This window comes from Osmerus eperlanus, chromosome 13 (assembly GCF_963692335.1).
Source record: "Osmerus eperlanus chromosome 13, fOsmEpe2.1, whole genome shotgun sequence".
NCBI classification, from domain to species: Eukaryota; Metazoa; Chordata; class Actinopteri; order Osmeriformes; family Osmeridae; genus Osmerus; species Osmerus eperlanus.
The window spans coordinates 6,936,692-6,959,764 of NC_085030.1; the positions used below are offsets into that span (position 1 = coordinate 6,936,692).

At 49.0% G+C, this 23,073-nt stretch overlaps 1 protein-coding gene across 3 annotated transcripts in view; it reads left to right on the forward strand.

The window, feature by feature from the left end:
• atp8a1 (ATPase phospholipid transporting 8A1) overlaps positions 1-23,073 on the forward strand; it is an 88,136-nt gene that overhangs the window by 10,431 nt on the left and 54,632 nt on the right. For all 3 annotated transcript variants that reach the window (XM_062475728.1, XM_062475726.1, XM_062475727.1), the window contains exons 2-12: positions 3,059-3,173; positions 9,104-9,203; positions 11,488-11,586; positions 14,542-14,587; positions 14,748-14,788; positions 16,880-16,953; positions 18,334-18,403; positions 18,493-18,620; positions 19,057-19,168; positions 19,367-19,532; positions 22,907-23,034. In XM_062475728.1, the coding sequence (XP_062331712.1) occupies positions 3,059-3,173; positions 9,104-9,203; positions 11,488-11,586; positions 14,542-14,587; positions 14,748-14,788; positions 16,880-16,953; positions 18,334-18,403; positions 18,493-18,620; positions 19,057-19,168; positions 19,367-19,532; positions 22,907-23,034 (1,079 nt within the window). The remainder of the gene's footprint in view (positions 1-3,058; positions 3,174-9,103; positions 9,204-11,487; positions 11,587-14,541; positions 14,588-14,747; positions 14,789-16,879; positions 16,954-18,333; positions 18,404-18,492; positions 18,621-19,056; positions 19,169-19,366; positions 19,533-22,906; positions 23,035-23,073) is intronic.

Genomic DNA, 23,073 nt, shown 5'->3' on the forward strand with positions numbered 1-23,073 from the left:
CCTCCTCCCTGCCCCCTATCCTCCTCCCTGCCCCCTATCCTCCTCCCTGCCCCCTATCCTCCTCCCTGCCCCCTATCCTCCTCCCTGCCCCCTATCCTCCTTCCTCCTGGTCCACATTTAATCCCCAGAATTCCATTTACAGCCACACTGCTCAGTGTTGTTGCTACATTCCCCTAGTGACGCCCCCACCTCACACGCATGACTGGAAAACCGATCCCCCAACCAATTGGACACACACACACACACACACACACACACACACACACACACACACACACACACACACACACACACACAGGGGAACCTGAGAGCCTGGGAATATCTTCAACGTCACACTGAGCTGCGTAGGACTGTGGTCTCTGCAATCCTCGGAACAGATCTAGCTTTGAAAATTACTAACATCACTCACCTCACTCCACCCCTTAGGTCTTAAACCCAACTTTTTCCACATTTTCATGTAGAAATCCTCATCCTCTTTGTAACGTTGAGCATTGAATCAGTCCGTCGCCGGGGTGTGGGTTGACACTGTAACGCCGGGGTAAGTGGCCAGCGTAGTGCCACTCCAGCAGGCAGCACTTGGCACCCCTCACCTAGGGGGCAGTACATCCTCTCACCCTGGGGCTGCACCCCCTTCAACTCACGGGTGTTCAGAGAGGGAGGAGTGCGGGGGAGGACGGGGTGCTAGTGTGATTCCCCCTCTCCCCGGCTCCTCCCCGTCCCGCTCCTCTCACATGTGAGCCCAGCCGCCCCTGTCGCTGCCTGCTGTCAGCCGCTGGAGTGCGGAGTGGAGGAGCTCAGGTCGTTTCCAGGGGAACCCCCCCCCTCCCCCTTATCTCTGTCTGGGCTGGGACGGGACCTCCGAGACAACCTGCGAATCCCTAAAGCACTCTGCGCTGTTGTCGCCTTCCTCCGTGTAATCGTCCCTCCCTTTCTACCCCTCAACAGGCATCATGTGCAGTTAAAATCCCACACTGTGGATGACAAATGCTTAGGGGTCACTGTACTGATGACAGGGCCAATAGCTTATCTTATCTGTTGCCGTAGTAATAAAGAAGGAGAGTTTAAGTGAGAGCGGGACTACAGTTGACTACAGTGCTCAATGAGGTACATAATATATTTCGAATTCAGTGGGTAATTTAGCTCTGTGCTGGTCAGGAAGGGGAGACTTAATGGAGTGGATGTGTAAGAGTGTGCATATTGGACAGTGGAAAGCAACATGCTTTTTCGTAATGACCTGAAAGCGATACCCGCTCGTAACGAATACGCTTCTACAGAGACGCTCCTCACTACCTATCACTACCTCAGTGAGATTGTTAGGATCCACGACATACCCGTATGACTCATGTTTTGGCTCCAGATACTTGATTAGATAATCTGAAAACGAAAGGGAAATTTGAAGGCCGAGTGTAAGTTCGAGGGCGTGAAGAAGGAGTAACTGGGCATCTGGTTACCCGTGTTCGACATATTGGGAATCCGTAAGAAAACAAAACAAAAAACCGACAGCCCCCACGTTTGAGCTCTGTGGTAGCCGAGCAGCGTCCCACTCTTTGTGAGCCACTGGAGGGTCTCACAGCAGCCGGGGTTCAGAGAGACATGCTGGAGCTCGCTTCCTTTTGCCCGTCAGTGAGCCACACGAAGGAACCACACGCACGATGAATCGAAGGCCAAAGGAAAACATGCTCGAACGTGGCGATGGCTGAGACCACGTACGCAAGCTTCGTGGACCAACCTACTGACCGAGCTATAGTGCTGCTAACCACAGCTTAAAAGCATTAGGCCTATTATAAGTAGGCTACGAGATAGGAGTCTGTTGGCTTGGTTATTTCCAGGCAACGGTGTTTGAACATTGATTTCCTTTAGACAGCGAGGATATTTAGAAGGCTGTTTCCTTTCTCTGCGCTAGTCTCGTTCTGGGAAGGATTTCTGTCTCTCTTACCCCTGCCCTGTTCCTGTCCTGTTTGGCCTTTGAGAACCAGCGTAGGCCAGCCTCCGGCCCTGACCTCACAGCAAACACCAGACACCACAGCGATCACACCGACGATAAGCCACCACCGCCAGCAGGAAGTTCCAAACTCTCGACAGGAAATACCGTCTCTAATCACGGACGGTTTCCCAGCAGCAATGCAAAACCTGCACCGAGCTCTTTCGAAATGAAAGTGTAATCTGAGCTTGGCAAGACTCTAACGGGCACTTTGTCAGCCTGTTTGATTGGCCCTTGACTTTTTAATGCACTTCCAGTGTCCGGTTGTGGAGAAAGCAGACGTCAGTGCACTGTTTTTCCTTTGGTTTGTCTATGGAGGCATTAAGCCCTACAGCAAACACGGCAACGTAGGCAGTCTCACCTGCACACACACCTGTGAGCGTGGGGGTGGATCTGTGTGTTTGCCCAGTGTTGGCCGCAGTGAGGTGCTTGGCAGCTAAGGAGACGTAGCCGATCCTCTTTAAGATGGATCCCAGTGTAGTCCCTCTCTCTCTGTGTTGGCGCACGCCCTGGAGATAACACTGTCTGAGTGCTCCTGTCACCACATGCGCACACAAATACACCCCATACACACGCACACACTACGATGCCACCTGAGCCCTGCCCAGGATGGATCAGCCTGTGAAAGCACACTGAGCCGTTTGCCCTTGACTAGGTCTCCTCCCTCACAAAAGCCTCGTGTTCGACACCTAGACCTGTCTAGACGAAAGTTGTCATACTTTCTCTCATTTTCTTCGTGACCTCAGGACGGTTTTGCACTAACTCGGGGCGTGCCTTTGAGAATTCCGAAAACTTTCATCCCGATGGTCTGTCTGTGTAGCCTCAACCCCAATTTAGAAGAGAGGAGCTGTTGGAAAATCAATGTAAAGTACTGACTTGGGCCTTTTACTGGGTTACTGAGAGTAAAGAGCCAATAGACAGCTCGCACGTATGATTAATTTGAGATGGATTGAGGCATCAGTCAATATGAATGCAGAGACTATATCTACCTTCATTCTCCAATTCATATCTGGCGTGGGAGACGTCGCTTCAAGGTTGATATTTTCTGATGTGCATCTCTCCATGTTTTGTGTGCAGGCTATGAGAAGACAGAGGACACCACAGAGAAGATCTCATTAGCTGACCAGGAGGACGCCAGGCTGATATACCTCAACCAGCCACAGTTCACCAAGTTCTGCAGTAATCATGTCAGGTAAGGACTATATGGCTGCAGGCCAAGCGTTAGAACGACGTCACTTGAATTCAGTTTCCTGTGTATGATGACAGAAGACTGTGGCCAACCAGCCTTAAACGGGGGAATGGTTTCCAATTGTATGATCAAATAAGATCTGAATGTCATAAATAAATGTGAAGTGCCAACACAATTGGTGCAAGGGGCACTTAAATATTCCATGCACCATTTATAGGTTATTGATTCTGAGGCACACAGACAACATCTCTGCACGATAACAGCATGCTCCGGATGAGGAGGCCAAACGAGGCCGATCGTGCAGCGCGGTTTTCAGGAGCTCGTTTCCTTTTTCTTTCTTTTTCCTTTTTTTTCTCCCTTTTGTTTGTGCATCCATGAAGTCGGAGGTGCCGAAGGTGCCTGTGGGAGTGTGGGCTCCCGGCGCACCGTATGTCATCTCCAGATGAAGTCACAGACGCACTGCAGCACTTCACCACTCTACCTTCCACCTGGGCTGCCTTCTCACTGACATGGGCGGGGGGGGGGAGAGGAGGGGGAGGAGGGGGAGGAGGGGGAGGGGGAGGAGAAGAGGGGGTAGAAGGAGGAGTTTTAGTTTAGGAGAGGGGGAGGAGTATGAGGGGTGGGTGTGGGGGGGGGGAGAAGGAGGACTGTGGTAAAGCAGGTGCTACAAGGAGGAGGCTAGGGAGAGCATCATAAAAAGAGATGTAAAGGTGTGATATACAGTTAGGTCCATAAATATTTGGACATTGACACAATTTTCATCATTTTGGCTCTGTATACCACCACAATGGATTTGAAATGAAACAATCAATCAATCAATGTGCTTTAAGTGCAGACTTTCAGCTTTAATTTCAGGGTATTTACATCCAAATCAGGTGAACGGTGTAGGAATTACAACACATTTTATATGTGGCCCCCTCCTTTTTAAGGGACCAAAAATAATTGGACAAACTAACATAATCATAAATCTAATTGTCACTTTTAATACTTGGTTGCAAATCCTTTGCAGTCAATGACAGCCTGAAGTCTGGAACCCATAGACATCACCAGACACTGGGTTTCGTCCCTGGTGATGCTCTGCCAGGCCTCTACTGCAACTGTCTTCAGTTCCTGCTTGTTCTTGGGGCATTTTCCCTTCAGTTTTGTCTTTAGCAAGTGAAATGCATGCTCAATTGGATTTAGGTCAGGTGATTGACTTGGCCATTGCAGAACATTCCACTTCTTTGCCTTAAAAAACTCTTTGGTTGCTTTCGCAGTATGCTTCGGGTCATTGTCCATCTGCACTGTGAAGCGCCGTCCTATGAGTTCTGAAGCATTTGGCTGAATCTGAGCAGATAATATTGCCAGAAACACTTCAGAATTCATCCTACTGCTTTTGTCAGCAGTCACATCATCAATAAATACAAGGGAACCAGTTCCATTGGCAGCCATACATGCCCACGCCATAACACTACCTCCACCATGCTTCACTGATGAGGTGGTATGCTTTGGATCATGAGCAGTTCCTTCCCTTTTCCATACTCTTCTCTTCCCATCATTCTGGTACAAGTTGATCTTGGTCTCATCTGTCCATAGGATGTTGTTCCAGAACTGTACAGGGTCTTTTAGATGTTTTTTGGCAAACTCTAATCTGGTCTTCCTGTTTTTGAGACTCACCAATGGTTTACATCTTGTGGTGAACCCTCTGTATTTACTCTGGTGAAGTCTTCTCTTAATTTTTGACTTTGACACAGATACGCCTACCTCCTGGAGAGTGTTCTTGATCTGGCCAACTGTTGTGAAGGGGTTTTTCTTCACCAGGGAAAGAATTCTTCTGTCATCCACCACAGTTGTTTTCCGTGGTCTTCCGGGTCTTTTGGTGTTGCTGAGCTCACCAGTGCGTTCTTTCTTTTTAAGAATGTACCAAACAGTTGATTTGGCCACACCTAATGTTTTTGCTATCTCTCTGATAGGTTTGTTTTGATTTTTCAGCCTAACGATGGCTTGCTTCACTGATGGTGACAGCTCTTTGGACTTCATATTGAGAGTTGACAGCAACAGATTCCAAACACAAATACCATACTTGAAATGAACTCTAGACCTTTTATCTGCTCCTTGTCAATGAAATAACGAACTCCCATGAGGGAATAACATACACCTGGCCATGGAACAGCTGAGCAGCCAATTGTCCAATTACTTTTGGTCCCTTAAAAAGGGGGGGGCCACATATAAAATGTATTGTAATTCCTACACCGTTCACCTGATTTGGATGTAAATACCCTGAAATTAAAGCTGAAAGTCTGCACTTAAAGCACATCTTGATTGTTTCATTTCAAATCCATTGTGGTGGTATACAGAGCCAAAATGATGAAAATTGTGTCAATGTCCAAATATTTATGGACCTAACTGTAAATAACAAGCAACAACTATGACAGCTCACAACAACAGAGGCACTGTTGCTGGGAATGCAGCAAAGTTCACAACATGGCAGGAAGTCGATACGTTCCAGTTTAAGCACTGCCTCTATGATCTGTGAGGCCGGCGATGAGGAAAGGGCAGGTAGCCAGGACAGCAGCTCCTCTACAGACTCCCAGGTTGGTGTCTACTGCCTGGTGGGAAGGTCATGGACCCTGGAGACCACAGGCACCATGAAGTCCACACGAAGGCTCTGAATTAGAGTGAGTGGCTCCAAGACTCAGTCCAACACTGAAGCCCTCTCCCAGAGGTACATGAAGACAGGGAAGAACTAGAACTAGGGGCCCACGCCCAGATGTTCACATCATTATATTGGCTACTCAGAAGGCAAGTGCTGCTTTTCATCATGTTAACCCAGAACCTCTGTGGCTTCGGCCTCATCTTAGCCTCCCAACGCACAGCGAGTCTGAGGAAACTGCCTCTTATCTCCGACTCTCCACGCTCCTCAAATCATCAGCTGAGCATCTTCTCCTTCCCTGACTCATCCCAGCCCCTACGCAGCTGGATCCACGAGGGTGCCCCAGTGCTGGGCCAGTCTGCACACTGGGTTGTGTCTCCAGTATGCCCTCTCCCTCCTTCCTGGTGGTAGGAGATGGAAGCAGTTTTTAGCATTAAAAGGTCAGGTCTGGGCTGAGCGTCCTCTGTCAGGGGGTATTAGCGTTAGCATTCCTGCTGCATGAGTGGCTGGAGAAGTGTGCCTCCCCCTCTGTGCACGCGCACACACACACACACACACACACACACACACACACACACACACACACACACACACACACACACACACACACACACACACACACACACACACACACACACATACATACATACATACATACATACATACATACATACATACATACATTTATGCACACACATACATACATACATACATACATACATGCACGCACACACACTTGCGCGCACACACACACATACAAATAAACACATTCTCTCTCACACACACACACACACCTACTCACTTTCACAAACAGTACACAATAGACACACACACCCACTTTCACATGCACACAGCAAACAAGTAATGAAAAAGAAACACATTCGCTCAGGCCTACCACTGTTTTCAGTGGAAGCAAGAATCGTCATTAGCACGAGAGCCTGGGGCTAAGGTAAGGACTGGATGATGCTCTCTGTGCATTTTCTATTGAGGCCTAAATTGACCTTGTCCTCCTCCCATGCTAAGACGCTAGCTGTGACTCAGGGATGTAGAAATGGTGCGGTCCGCCTGGCATCGCTCTTTCCCCAACCTCTTCCTGTCTCAGTTCCCCCATGCCTTGCTGCTCTGAGCAGGTGGTCACACCAGTACCAACCGCCACTATGACATCAACTTGCTCTTCTGAATGACCACAAAGAGAGAACCCCCACTCTCTCACCAGCCCTTCGTTCAGCGCGTCATTTCTGTAGCCAGCATCGATGCTGTGCTTTTTCCTTACCTCTGTGACCCTCCTGCCTGGCTTCTGTTGGTGTTGCCGGTCTGACGGCCTGCTTACCACAGTGGCCTTGCAGCTGTGGTATGCGTGGGAGTTGCTCTTTACTCAGCTGTACTGCTTGTCAGAGCAGATCTGCTGTTGATGTCAGTGTGACACGGGCAGTGGCGGAGCGGGCTGGACCTGCTCCACTGCCAACACGAGTGGCGGGCCAAGCTGCTCTCCATTTGCGTGTCCATTAAGCGCTGACATAATGACTTTGTAAGCAGCTCCTAGGAACAGGAGGACACGCACTCACACCGACAAAAAGCACAAACACGGAAAATGGTAATTAGAAAAGACAAATGTTTACCAACGCTGACGTGTGCACAGTGCCCTCACAAGGACACGTGCTCACCAAGTGACAGATGGAGAGCTTCCCTGGGAGGTGTGCTGGGTGCTTTTTGGACCGGTTGCGGGGAAAACCTGTTCACCATCTTTAGTCGCGAAGGTTAGAGTCGCTTTTGTGTGATTGTGTTTGCTGACAAACACAAAGTCAAAGATGTCATCCTTGGCAGCAGAATGCCAGTGCTGTCGTGAGAAAAACATTTAACAACGCTCGGCATCTTTGTTCCTTTGTTCCTGCTGGAGAACACAAAGGACATGGCTTCTTTAAGTCACTCCCTTCACCCTCAACAACAGAATTGTTTTCATTGGTGAAGGTTTACTTAGATCAACACTCTATTATGGACCAACCAGTGGGCGACAAAGCCTGTGATGATGGCTCCATGACATTTCCCTCAGTACACACACCCACCCACTCTCAGAGGTTTAAAGGTTACACCTCCATGGTGTGTGTATATATACACAAATAACATTCAACCTATACATTTATTGATTGAATTCAGAGGGCTCCTTCCCACCTGTAGTGAAGATACAGACAGGAAGTACGGTCACATCGGTAGGTGACAAATTCAATAAAAGGAATTTTTTGATGGCATCTTTTTTGGAAAGATTCTTTTGCACCCTTCTCGACGTATCGAGAACACACACTCGGGTTGTACACCTCTGGGGCACCCAGACAGACAGCGTACACTGCCAGTAAGCAGGGGAGACAGTGGATGGATGGAGCACTATCTCTTGTCATTGACTGTCTGCCAGTCTCGCCATGCTTGCCAGCTGTCTGCTCGTAGGTGGTGATCTGTCTGTCTGAGGGGATTTCTGGATGGGGGGATGGTTGCCTTCCGTGTGTGTGCTTGTATGAATGAATGACCTTCTGCTAGTGTGCTAGGCTACACTATCTGCCCACTGCTTCCTGGAGTAGCTTAGCATTGTGTCTAATGTACAGTGTCAATAGAACATGCAAAGCACTGATAACAAGCTAACCTTCCGGCCCCCTCTGATTGCAATCTTTTATTGCGTGTGTTTGTGGGTGCGCGCGCGTGTGTTTGTGTAAACAAGGTAGTGCTGGTGGCTCAGCATACATCACCACGTACAGTATATCTCGCCCAAGTGCCTCGCCCCGACCAGCCCTTAATGTGGCTGTAAATCAGAGAAGGTCCCGGGCTGAGGGCCCTGCTAGCCTCTCTCCACCCCCTTGACTACTGTAGATCACGTCGGCCAGGGACGCTTTACGACCCCCCCACCCTGCCAGCTTCCCTGTTCCTCCTGATTATGCTTTATGGTCATTTAGCCCACTGGCTTGCCGTTCATAACACACAATCTTACAAGTGCGCACAACCAACACACACACACACATACGTCTCAGCCACCCCATCCACTAGGCAGGCTGTTCCTGGGAAGAGTTGGGCTTAAAGGGGTTGAGGAGATGTCATCACTAAATTGGTTCCCCTCAAAGACTAGATTGATGATTATGCCTCTTGGGTGGTCAGATTCTTGCATCTTGACACTGTGTTGCTAAATATAAACATATAGTAACTGTTCTCACTGAAGTAAACCCTTTTCTCTACCCCCCCCTCCCCCTCTCTCTCCCTTTTCTTTCTCTCTTCCTTTCCTTTCCTTTCCCTCCCCTCCTATTCTCTTTCTACTCTGCAGCACGGCCAAGTATAATGTTCTGACTTTCCTGCCTCGGTTCCTCTACTCCCAGTTCAGAAGGGCAGCTAACTCCTTCTTTCTCTTCATCGCACTCCTGCAGGTAAGAGGGGGGAGGGAGGGGAGGGGAGGGAGGAGAGGGAGGGGAGAGGGTGTGTGTGTGTGTATGGGAAATCATTTTCGTATTAAGGTTCGGTGTGGCCTGGACGCCACTTTTCAAAGGTCAAATGTCTGCGTATAATTTAATATTGAACACACCGACACACAAATGTAATCATGCACTCACACTGCGGCCCTAGCAACACTGTAGGCTCACAATAAATAAAACATGTGATAGCCTCCAAAGGAAATGAGATTAGAACACAGCCTGGACATCATGCTGTAAAAAGCCGTAAAAATGCATAGGCTGTCATGGACGGTGTCATCTAAGTGATTTGCTGTACCAGATGCAAGAGAGACAGAAGCAGTCCTGTTCTCCAACACCTGTGAAAGAAATGTTGGTCATATGTACAATGAATGTGTTTTAAAAGAAGTTAACAGTGGGCTAAAAAGCTTGATACAATGAATGTTGATTCAACTCCATTTGGTAGAGATGTCATTTGCAGTTTTATGACACCTAACTAGGAGACGTGAAATCTAGAGACGGGAAGTCTGGGTGACCTGGGAGAGTTCTTGTCACCTGGGGGGAAGAGACGGTTGGTCTGAAGATGTGGATTCAACTGTATTGTTCTAAGGAGTTAACCAATAACAGAAGAGATTTGGTATAGCTGCATGTCTGTAGGATGGATCAATGACTTTTGAGAACTGTCGTATCTATAATATGGTCTGTTGAGGAATGTTCTTGGGGGTTCAGGGCCATCAGCTGCGTAGTGCTGGTGGGCTGGATTCTCCCGGTCCCATTCTAGAATGCTAGATGGAGCTGTATGGAATTGTCTTGGTGTCATTGTCTTATGTTTGTGTGTTACGTTGGTAACGTTATTATGTTTATGTCATACTTCAAATAAACATTAACTCTGTACTTCACCCGAAAAAAGACAAAAAAAATCTCCCCCAGGTCATAAATACCTTCAAACAATACAAGATGCTGTACCCATCCTCCTGGGTAAAACGTCTCAGAGCCTTTAGCGACTCCAAACCTTACTTAAACTAGTCACTGGCTGTCCTTTATCAATGAACAAAGGAGCTTACAGATACATACATTTATGCATATGCCCAAAAATTCTATCACACACCTGGCTCAGAGCCCTTCCTATCATCGCCCTGGAAAGATTTCAATTTTTCCCTCCCTAAACCTTTTTGCTTGCATCTCAGATTCCTCTTCTAACCCTCCACTCTAAAACCACGTCCCAGGTGTTCAAAGCTCAGGGCAGACAGAGAAGACAGTGGAACACAGGCAGGCTTTATGAGATTCAGGTTTACGCCCAGAGTTTCTGCTGACTACCGCCTCACTAATGAGAGTTTGGAGGACGTTGGAGGCTAAACTGCCGACCTTGAGGCCAGGCCTTTGAAGAGCAGCTGGGGTGAGTCTTCATTACCGAGCTCGTCAATGCTGCGACCTTGAATACAACATCCCTGATGAGGAGGAGGCGGAACAGGAGGAGGAGGGGCCAGAGATAAAAGGCTCAAGTCCGTTTTTTTTTTTTAAAGAAAGGCACTCCGTGCTATGGAAGATTGTACAGGTTACATCACCAAGCTTAGTGTAGTTCTTGAGAACCATCAGCTTTCACAGTAGTGGCTAAATATAACACATGGAACCCTATCTGAAATGTAGATGAGCAAGTGGTTAGCATATCCCAAGGACGCAGTCCTGCTGCCTGTTATGGACTCCACAGCGGTTTTCCCCTCCAAGACCTCGTCCTATAGATCTCCATATTCAGCATCGCCTCTCCGCCCAGAAGACCTGGTGACACCCTGTGTACATACAGCCTGTCAGCGTGACCTGCCCTCGTGTCCTCATGACACACACACTGATGGAGTGACAGATGTCCCCCTCCTCCATCTCCTGGCCTCTCCCATGCCCCCCCTGTCACCCTAATGGTTAACGGCCTCCTTCATAGCTGCTCCCGCAGGCCTCTGCTTGACAAACAGCCTCTCGCCAGGCTCAAGGGCAACTGTGCGACACGGTGGTGTCACACAGGGCTTTATGGTCGTGTGTGTGCGTGATGGACGCGGGTGTGTCATGGATGTGTGTGTGGCGGTGGGTCGGAAAGAGACCGGGGACAGCCGACCTGGTCTGCTCTCCGCCTTGTGACGTCAGAACACAAAAACATCCGGGTACCTGCGTTGTGTTCACACTGTGGACCGCCGCACGTTTTGTCTAGTCCACGATGGGGGGGAAGGGGACTCCTGTTCACTCCTGTGCTTTCAATTTTGTTTTGTTCTTCTAGCAAATCCCGGACGTGTCGCCAACTGGCCGCTGGACCACGCTTGTGCCCCTGCTCTTCATCCTGGTGGTAGCTGCAGTGAAGGAGTTCATTGAGGACCTGGTGAGGGAACTCGACAAACATCCAACCCCCTCAATCAGACGCTGCTGCAGGACTAGAGCCCCGTCTAGGCTCCCTGTTTCCACTGTGGATGTGCAGGAGCTGTTTGTCTCTCTGTGGTTGAGCTGCCTGGATGGAAAGAGTGGGTAGCTGCTCAGTGAGCTGCACAGTCTGGCTTGTGTTGGAATCAAGTTCCACCTCCAACGAGTGTTGAATCTGAGATCCCTGTGGAGCAGAGAGGAGACAGTGATGGTTACATGAGCACACCAGGGGAGCCCCAAACAAACACACACACACACACACACACACACACACACACACTAGGACGAGCAGTCGCACACACATGCACACAATTATACACTCACAGACACAAATACACACACACACACACGCACAGACACATGCTGTACCCAAGGACGAGCACTCGCACATGCACACAAAGACGGCACACACACTTGCCCAGAGGCCACAGCTGTGGTCTTTGCACCCTGGCTATTCATTCCATCAATTAACCTATATACTGTACGCTTTGCATAATAACAGCTAGCATGAACAAACAAGACAACTTTTGAGCCCAGAGCCACCACATGGCCATGTTCCCGCAGAGGGGCAGATGCTTGCTAAGTGGGCAGAGACACATTCACACTTTACAACGACCGAGATCTCCATTCATTGTGTTCAACACACTCAACTGAATCGCATCCCAAAAGGTGCTGGTTTTAGCCTCGCAAACCACAATGTCTTTCAGCCACTTTTCCACACTGCGAAACAATCACGTGGAGCACTTCCAGACAAGCGTAGCAAACACAGCCAGGGGCTGCTGCATAGTGCCGTAGTGCTGCGACCCTGCAATACGATCCGCTGCCTCGCTCGCTCCCTGCGGACCGCTACCTTGTAGCATTAGCAAGTATCTAGCAGAGAAGTGACCAGCACAGCGTTTCTCCTCCTCGCGTGTAAAACAAGAGGTGATGACTCACTCTTTATGGTGAAGGTCACCTGCTCAGACACACGCACACATCTCTCTCTCTCTATCCTTGATGATGACATCACATGATAGGACCAGCCCCCTCCCTCCCTCCCTCCCCACCTAACAGTTTCATGAAGCACGCATCATCGATCACACAGTTCCCCTGCTCCCTCCCCCATGAAGCAAATCAGTAAATCCCATAGATTACATGATATATCTCTAGTGATCCAGCCCACCAAATCAATAACCTAATACTGTATACGCAAGCAGGTGTATTTTTAGATCTTCTTGTTTACTTTTTTCCCGAAAAGGTCCCCAACCAGCAGGCTTATCTGGTCCTCAGTGTTGTATAGTCTATCCGACACCTTCAGTGCTAACAAAACTCGGTTCTCGCTGTTTCACAACTGAACCCAGCTGACATTAAAGAGACGGTTCCCCTTTGGGGAACATCTTTAGAGAACGTCTGTCTGCGTTCTCCTCACGTGGTTTCCGTTCCTTAATCTCTCGCCTAGTCCTTCCTCCCTCCTTTCCCTGGGTTTTGCCTTAAGGGGGCTTTTAGCCTGTGAATGCAGCCAGCTGTGCAGGTGCTGGCAGCCAGGGACCTGTCCTTTTCTGATCTCCTCTCCTCCAATCTCCCTCCTGTAGCTGGTGTCTACAGAGACCCCATACTGCAGCATCCCTCCCACCTGCAGCACCCTCTCTCTCTCTCTCTCTCTCTCTCTCTCTCTCTCTCTCTCTCTCTCTCTCTCTCTCTCTCTCTCTCTCTCTCTCTCTCTCTCTCTCTCTCTCTCCCCCCCTCTCTCTCTCTGCACTGTGATTAAACACTTCTTCAGTCTCCTTTCGCTGAAGGGGGAAGGTAGAGGGGAGAAGAGTGAGGCAGACAAGGGGAGAGAAAGACTGAGGGAACGAGAGCGAGAGGGAGGGAGACGGGAGAATGAGAGAGAGACAGATACAGAGGGGGAGAGAGACAGAGACACAGAGGTACAGTCGCTCCCACGGAGGAATGAAATAGCCAGTAGCTCATGTGCATGCACAATGATAAATGAGCTTCTTAAAGGTCTCTAACTTTCCCTGTGAGGTGCAGGGAGGGGGGGGGGGGGGGCTCTTCATTAAACACTACTGCATGTTGCAGGGATATTTAATGAAATGTAATTCTATTGGATTTCACCAGCCTGAGACTAATGGAGGGCAGAGGGACAGAGGGGGATGGAAGGAAGAGAGAGATAAAAATGGAGAGAGAATAGGAGAGGGGGGGGGGGTTGGGGGAAGGGGCTGCTGAGTCCATCTCTAGGCAACCTGTAACGATTTCACTTCCTCAAAGGAGACATGCACACAAAGACTGCCCTGCGGTGCTCACGTCACATCAGAACCCACAGCATTGTAGCCTTTTTCATTTACAAAGCCGGCATTCAAAAACACCACTCATGCCTGAGGAGCTCCCCTCAGATATTGGAAGAGAATCAATCGTTTTTTAAGATAAGCAATTTTCATATATATATATTTTGATCAATAAGGGATAGCGTTGGCAATAGCAAGTTGGTTCTCTTCAGATTTTTGAAGCACTTGGAGAGCAGTCCTTGTCTCTCTTCCCGCCTTCCACACGGAGCATAATCAAAGACCCAGAGAGGAATACCCACTAACGTTCACATCAAACCAACACAATGATCGTGAGCTCATCTAGCAGCAGGCAGTGGGTGTTTACATATTCCGCCAGTGTATAATCGGTGTCTGCAGGCTGAGATCAGCCCAGCTCCCAGCCTGACGCTGGAAATGTTTATGGTGTCAGCTTCTCCAGCCTGTCTCCCCATTAAAGAGAGATCAAAGCCCGGGCTTGTAATCTCCAGCGGAGATTGTGTCTGTGTCTGACGAGCTTCTGTTCCCCCTCGTCGGATCTCGAGTCCGACCCCAGCGATTCGTTCCCCTCTCTCCCCCCTGGAGGGTGACGCACGACTAGATGCGACCGACACTAATGGCTTCCCCTCTCCTTGCAGAAACGTCATAATGCCGACAGTGTCGTCAACAGGAAGGAATGTCAAGGTAAATGTGTCTGGGCCGTGTGGTAGACGCACTGTAGCGCACACACATCCGCAAGCATTTGCCGCACATTCACACGTGCATTAGACGGGTTAACAGCCAAGATGGTGTCTTATTGTGTCCTAACACTTCTCTGCCTCTTTTCTCTCTTTCTTCTCCTTAGTACTGAGGAATGGTGCCTGGGAAATTGTACACTGGGAAAAGGTATGTTACCAAACCGCATTCTCATGTCGAGTCCTAACATCAGGAGAGGGATGTTCCTGGAGGGGTGTTCGTCAACCAGAGCCACGGCCAGATGTGTGAAGGCTGCCGACTAGGAATCACACGCGTGTGCACACATGCATACGAACACACGAAGACACTCACACATGTTCACACCTTGAATCCTCCCCCCCTCCTCATAACCACCCGTTCGTTTCCCATCAGCATCCAGCCACTAATGAATCCACTGCGTCTGTGTGGACAGCGGGGAGAAGGCTATGCCCCGAGATAGAGAACATCTTTTCCTCTGCGCTTCCAAAGCGCCGACTTAATTACTGTGTCAAAAAGGAAGAGAAAAAAAATGCAGCCGTAAAAGTGCATTGAAGAGATTGGGGGGGACGGGGGGAGGGGGGGGGGTCTATTAATAGCCCCTGGAGTGAGTTGTTAGAAAGCACAGGCCTGTAGCCACGCAACCTGTTCATCTGAAGATGGGGGAGGTGGGGGCATGAGAGGCCAAATACACATTCAAAAGATTTACCCTCTGCAATATCTGGCCAGGCCCAGAAACGGGCTTTCGGAGCTGAGCATTATCAATCATTTAGTGGCAGGCGTAAATATATTGTCATTTCAAGTGGGGAGGAGGTTGTTGCTCTTTGTCACCATTACTGTGAGGAATTTTCGCGGATATTGCAGATTGTGAATAATGAATGTTTCTGCGTCTCAGATCATGCATATTGTAGAAGCTCTGTTCTTCTGCTGTGTGTCTGGAGTCTCTCTCCAGCACTTATCTCCCACAATAAGAGCGTTTCACACTAAATGACCAGAGAGTGTAAAGTGAGGTTAATGGTGTTGCAGCTGGCATAACTTACGATGGAGAAAATATAACTTGATGAATTTCCACTGTTAGATAGCTCTGGTACAAAATGGTCATCGATGCCACCGTCGCCTACATCCTTTGATCACTTCCCAGACATAAAGTCTTTCAGCTCAAACGGGGATACATATTCAGTCGTTGTTAACGAACTTAAAAAAATAAAAATAAAATAAAAACCTCAGTCACATGAATTTCCATCACATCTAAAATACAGTACGTGTTTCATTTTGTGTCCCTCATGTTGCCCCTGTCACTTGCACCAGCTGTACCCAATAACCAGTTGATTTTTTCCAGGTAGTGGTGGGAGATATAATTACAGTAAATGGCACAGATTACATACCTGCGGATGCTATCCTCCTATCATCCAGGTAGAGGGTCTCACCACCCACCCACAGCCAGGGGACCCCCCCCCCCCCCCTGTCTTCATCCCTCTCTGAGGAAGTGATGGTGGTGCCCAAATAAGAGATGAAATGAAGTGTATGGAACTCTGTCATTGTTCCTGCCCCGGTGACGTGCTGGCTGTGTTGTGAATGTTGCTCTCTGTAGCTTTTCCCACTGCCTCATGCCACAGTGAGCTGTGAGGCAGATTTGTAACGGGACCCATCACCTCTTTCAGACAGTGTAGCTGCCGTGTGTGTTGAACTATGACTGAGCAGACGTGTTCCTCGCCTCCATGAGCCTCTCAAAACCCGCTTGGACCAGGTCTCTTGTTTGGCTGAACGACGTCACACGAGCTTTTGAAGGCTTTCGTTCATTTACTGCTCAGATAACAAACAGCTAGAACGAGCCCCGAGGCTGAAGTCAACTTCTGCTGTTTCACTGTTAGAGACGCAGTGGCAGTAACGGTTTATAAGCCTGCCTTCAACTAGTCTGAGGCTAATAAAAATGGATACTGCTCATCCCGTTGATGTATCCCCTGTGTGGGTCATACTATTTGCACTGCGTGTGTTGTTGCTGTGAATTACCCGATTCAGTTTTCATAACCTCGTCCAAACGTCTTTTGAGTAAGGCCAGATGATCAGCCGGACCTGCCATTCATGCTGACGGGTGCATTGTGCAATTTCTCTCCCCTGCTGTTAAAGGGTTGTGCTTTTTTTCCTTCCTCCCTGTTGATGCTTGTTCTGTTCCTCTCCCTCCATGTCTTGCTCTCTCATCCTCCCCTGTGCGTGTGACCATCTTCCTCCCCACCCCCCCTGCTGGTGCATGGTGGGTAAAATCAGGTGGCTGTTGGGGAGGTCGTAAAAGCGGCCAATGGGGATCACCTCCCGGCTGACCTCGTCATCCTCTCGTCCAGGTCAGGAAACTTCTGCGCCGCAGAGCATGATGGGAAGGGGGGCATGTGGATCAGGCAGCATAATACCCAGAAATCGCCACAGGCCAGGACCTTTTGTGTTTCCGCTGAGGTTTCTGCTAAATATTTAATTTTCCACTCTGTAGACAGGAAGCACTCTGATTATGTTGGTAAAAGTCAGATTGAGATGGCTAGAGGTCAGAGGACACAAGGTTGACTTCTTCTCATTATTTGTTTTGGTTAGTGAGTCATTTTTTTCCACTCTGAAAGTGGAATTCTATTTTTAATTCATATTTTTCCATGGAGGACCCCCATATGCTTTCAAGGCAGAGCCTAGATATAGACCATATGAGACTTGAGAAAGGGACTTCTAGATCTGCTGTGTATAAATGTTCCACACTGTGCATGCACGTAACTTGCATGCAGACACATTCCAAGATCATTGAAACACATTGTAGCAGACATGCAGTGGGACCTCCTCCTCTACAGCATGTACTGTAGGCAGATCTTTCACTTTTGGCAAGTATGTGGCACATAGATACACTATAGACCAGTGTTTTGTCACTGTTGCTGGCTTTGGAAAAGCTTCCATGGCCATCCATACTGAGCAACTTGCTTTTCTCAGGATAGCAAATCCCTTATTGGCACCCAATGGCTCAGCTTGAGTGCCCAGGCCTTTTCTTTTACCCCACACTGATGTATTTATTTATTGTTTTTTGGACAGCCCTTGGCCTACATAAATCATCCATTAAAAGAGCGTCTAAGCAGCGGCCCGTCCCACCTTAAGCCCCAGCACGCTCTGGAACTCTGTCCCTGTGCCCAGTATCTGTCCAAGGCCCATTTGTCTGCTGTGGTTGTAGCCCTTGCTATCTGTGTGCCCTCTCACTTTCTCCCTCTTTCATTCTCTCTCCCTGTCTCTCTCTCTCTATATATATATATCTCTCTTTTATTTTCCTCTCCCTCTCTTTCTCTCTCTGGCATGTTGTGTACAGTAGCTCCCCCTGAAAAACTGGTCCTACTGAAAACTGAATTCAAGGGCAGCTGCAGACAGAGATGTTAGCCTTATCTAACCCTGGGTGTCCCTCCCTCCAATTGGGTTGTCAAGTGGGTATTTAGGCCTGCGGTTGGAATTGAACCGTGAACTTTTAACGTGAGTTTACGAACCAAAAGTTCGATTTTGGTGTATTGATCAAAGGGACACCAGAGACTTTGTTTAACATCCTTATTTGCTCTGGCCTTGACTTGGGTTATCGTCCCAAGAATAGATTACCTCCCTGAACAAGTCAGCTAATGAATGAATGAGCATTCATTTAGTTTACTGAAAGACTGTAGATGACTGTTCATCATCCACTCCAAGCTTGTCCTCCTCTCCCTCCAAACCAGTGAACCACAAGGGATGTGCTACATCGAAACCTCCAACCTGGACGGAGAAACAAACCTCAAGATCCGACAGGTGATTACTCCTACCTCTCTATTGGTTCTCTCCTACCGAAATCTGATTGGGGTAGCTGATCTGCTTTGAACGTGCGTGCGTTTCTACAGGGGCTCCAGATCACCTCGGAGATCAAGGACATTGACAGCCTGATGCGTCTCTCCGGCCGCATGGAGTGCGAGAGCCCCAACCGCCATCTGTACGAGTTTGTCGGCAACATCCGTCTGGACGGACACAGGTGGGACTTGGCTCTGGACGTGTGGCTTCCTGCTGCTGGCCAGGCAGCTGCTGCAGACAGCTTAGGGCCGGTAGGAGCTGGGCCGGGGGCCAGCCTCCCAGAATCAGATGGTTTTCGAGAATATTTAATCTCTTCACTGAACAAATACAAGCACCTGGTTTAGGTTTATGTGTTTTTGTTTAGGACCTACGCCTTGTTCTGCAATAAACTGTGTTATGTACATTTCTGCTACGGCTTAGTTATGTTATGTTTGGCCGTGATGTACGGGTTACGGAATCTGATGTGTGTGGGTATAATCCAGATATGAACTCTATTTTTGCGCATTCTCAGAAATCACAGCAGAGTTTAACTGGCATTTATTTAACTGAAGCCACAGTCAGTAGACAATGTACCACCGTCCATCAACCTTATCAGAGTTGTGTTTTCTCAAATCCAGCACCAGCAGTCTGGGTCCAGACCAGATCTTACTGCGGGGGGCACAGTTGAGGAACACACAGTGGATCCATGGCATAGTGGTCTACACAGGACATGACACCAAACTTATGCAGGTAAACTCCCATCTCTCCATATCAACTTTGGTCTCTGGTGCAAGAGACACATCCTCCTCTATCCTGCAGAAATATCCGGAACACTGAACTAACACAAGCCTCAGTCTCATAAACAAAAACGATGTTCATAACTACTGTCTCTCCAACCTGCTTGTTTCTGCTGTGGTGACGAGCAGCCTTCTGTCATCCTCTGTCTAGAACTCCACGCGTCCTCCTCTGAAGCTGTCGAACGTGGAGCGCATCACCAACTTCCAGATCTTGGTCCTGTTTGGCTGCTTGCTAGCCATCTCTCTGGTGTGCTCCATAGGACAGACCATCTGGAAGTACCAGTACGGCAATGCTGCCTGGTACATGGACCTGAACTGTAAGAGAGCCAACGGCCGATCCCCTCCACATATAGATATATATATATTCCACATATTTTGTCTCACTTGTCACCTTGTCCGCTTAATTCTTCGTTGTTTTGAGTTACCTCAGTTAATGTCGGTGTGTTTTGTTTCTTTTTTACGTTGCCTCTGTTAAAGTATGTATCGTAACACAAGTGAAATATGTGGCAATTGGGAATTTCCTAATTCCCTGTAAACGTAATGAAAGTTGTGACATGCATAGCCATGTGATGTGAATGATGAAGGAGAAATGGTTGAATATCACTGCGCTGCTGGACGTTTTGGTTTCCTTTCTAACGTTCTGTTTGATTTTTTTGTTTTCTTTGTTGTTGTCGTTTTTTAACAGCTCCAGGTAACAACCATTTAAAAGCCTTGGCCATCTGTGAATGACCCTCCCTTACTAACCCCTAACTGAAGCTCTGCCTTTGCTAAGCAAATGAAGCCCCCCCCATCCTTAGTCCCCCACCCACCCCACCCTTTCTCTACCCCATAATGGTGTCCCTCCTCTATATGGGCCCTTGCAATGGACACCTCAGACACCAGCGATACGACCATAGGTTATACCCTCCAGCTATCTTACACTATACTCTCTTTTAGTTGTTTTTAGTGCCTGATTCAAACAGTGTTCCTTCCGTTTCTCCCATCTTGTGTGGCGTGTTTTAAACTCTCTGCAAACACAGGCCTCAGACCCTTTACTTCCCACCGGCCCCCTTCTAGAACAAAGCAAAAAAATAAATAATGATACAATAAAAAAAGCCTCTTTCACCACAAATGAACCAGGGCACTTCCTGTCCGCTCTGTGTCTGTGAGGGAGATGAGATTTCACTCCGGAAGCTTCCCTCTGCCAGGCAGCTTCTCCTGATTTGTTTGCCACCGAGGCTCAGTGCAGCCCAGGGGGCGAGGGCTGACATTTTCTAAATGCCTCCGCTGCCTCGTTTTGTTGTGTTGATATTTTCCAGTAGACAGAGCAAGATGCAAAAAAATAAAATAAAATCCAGCTCAAAGATTAACGTGCACATGTAGAAACATCCACATCTAAAATAGGAAGTTCCTGTAGGAAGCTGTTGACAAACAGGTCATACAATGTCCACAGCTTTATGTAAAGGCTAGTAAACATCCCCTTAAAGACCATTAAAGGATCCGCTGGTATTTGTCCTTTGCAAAAGATCTTTGCGATGTAGTGTCTTTTGCGATGACGCTCTGGGCCTTGTTTGCAAACTGTTTGAAGCCGTCCCTCCAGCCATTACTCTGTACTCAGTAGGCCTGTGTGGGAGGGGTTGTGTCCTTACCAATATCAGCTTGTTTTATGACTTACCCTGTCCCCTCTTCCATGACGCTACTGTACCTAGTCCAGTTGGCTCCTCAAACTGTCTGTGCCATAGCATTCAGCCCACACCTAAAACCTCCATACAGTAGCCCTGTGTGTTGTAGTGAACACGGGGGGGAAGGTGAGTCATAAAGCAGGCGTCCATTTTTAGACTGGTTGTATGTCTTTTATTAAAGGGGGGGATGAGACTCGGTCCACTGCAGATTATCCAACCTGTGACAAAAGAGAGAGGTGGCAAATGATCCCACATGCGTAGCTCCTCGCCTCAGTGCCACGCCCCTCCTTCATGTCCCTGGTGTTGCACCGCGACACCTGTCGTCTCACTCGGACTGACGGATCAAGGTCGAGACGAATGGCGAGGCGAACAGTGGCGGCCAATGGGGGGGGGGGGGGAGCTGGGGGTGCCCCGAACTCCGCCACACATCAACCAACATGACCCACGTGTCAGCGAGATCTGGGATTATGCACACTAGATAAATAATTCATGTGACTTTGTCCCAGCGCAGGGCTGACATTAGTCTTAGCTGGCGTCCTTCCCAGTTTAAAGATCTTAAACACCCTACCGTTATGTAGATTGACTGAGAAAATGGGGGGGCGGCCATTTGTTATGCTGTTATGCATTCACACCACCTGCTACATCTCGCTGTCGGTTAAAGCCATGTCCACTAAATAGCAGGTAGCTGAGTGTTTTTTTTCTTTTCTGGATGGTTCGTTTTTTGCTGACTGTTTGTGTCCGCGAAAAGCTGACCCCGCACTGCACCTGTTAACCCACAGCACAGTGTGTGTGTGTGTGCGTGCGTGTCAAACCTTTTATCGTGACGCTGTCCCCTAGAAGTCGTCTGAAGTTGCGGCTGCTCCCTCGCTCGTTTAGACGTGCTCGTCTCTTCTAGAGTTGGGGTACGCATGATGCAGCAGATCCAACACCCTCCCAGCAGCCAACTCACATGTGATGTTAGGACTCAAATTGGTTTTTAAGTGATAACGTGGAGATAGGGTTGAGTCGTGGCTTGTGCATGTCTGGGTTTGTTGTGATTGACTTGCCGTTTGCTGATCTGATCTCAACCCAATCCCCTCCTAGAATAAGCGTCGCTGACAGCCACCTCACAAACACCAGAAAAAGGAAGCCGACTTTATCGCCACCGCCAAATATCCAAATCAAAGTTCCACCCGCTCTTTTCCACTGGTTGTTGGTTGGGAATGTGCTTTGGACCGAACCCTTCTCCTTTTGTCTTGAGAACATCCCAACACGTTTGTCTTCCCCCCCCTCACCTCGGGCAAGCACCCCCTCCACTGTGTGTGCGGTCGTTCAAATAGCAGTAGCCTCCATCCCGCCGCCTCTTTCTACCATTTATGTTTTGCAACCATTCTGTCACGGGGAAGGGTCTCCACCTGCTATGCTAGAGGGGGAGAACGCTTGGGTAGAGGAAGGTCACTGTTGCCCCTCCCTGCAAGCTGAGGAAAGGTAATCCGCGTCATCATGGGTTGTTTTTTTGTGTGTGTGTGTGTGTGAGCTGCGAGTGTCCGGGGGTTGGGTGGGGTGGTGGTGGATGTCTCCTTTTGATGGGTTTGCTTCATTTCATCACAGACGGGTGGGGAGGGCTGGGGGAGGTGGGGGGAGGTGGGGGGAGGGGGGGGGGGGGGGGGGGGGGAGGGGGTTGCGGACATCATTGCCGGGGATCATGCTGGACGTCAAGGCGGCTGCTCAGGCATTACATGGCCGAGATCTGTCCCTCCGAGGTCCCTTCGATCTCGTCAAACGCGGGACACCAATTGGGCATCTGATCAATTCCGTGGTGAGACGACCAGGTGGGGTGGAAGAGACACGAACTCCCAGCTGATGCTCAACGTTGGCTCCACATGGTGTGGACGTGGGGAGAACGTTGAGCATCACATGGGACTAGCTTTGGGCATATTCACCTTCCCGATGATCCCCCCTCTGGGGCCGGCTCTCACAAACATCTGTCTGTTGCTCCTTCTCTCCCCCCCCCCCCCTCCCCCCCGAACTTGTTGACCCCCCCCTGACAGATGGAGGCGCTGCAAATTTTGGCCTCAACTTCTTGACCTTCATCATCCTGTTCAACAACCTGATCCCCATCAGTCTGCTGGTCACCCTGGAGGTCATCAAGTTCACCCAGGCCTTCTTCATCAACTGGGTGAGTGAAGGTCCTCCAGTTTACTTTAGTGCTGTCTGA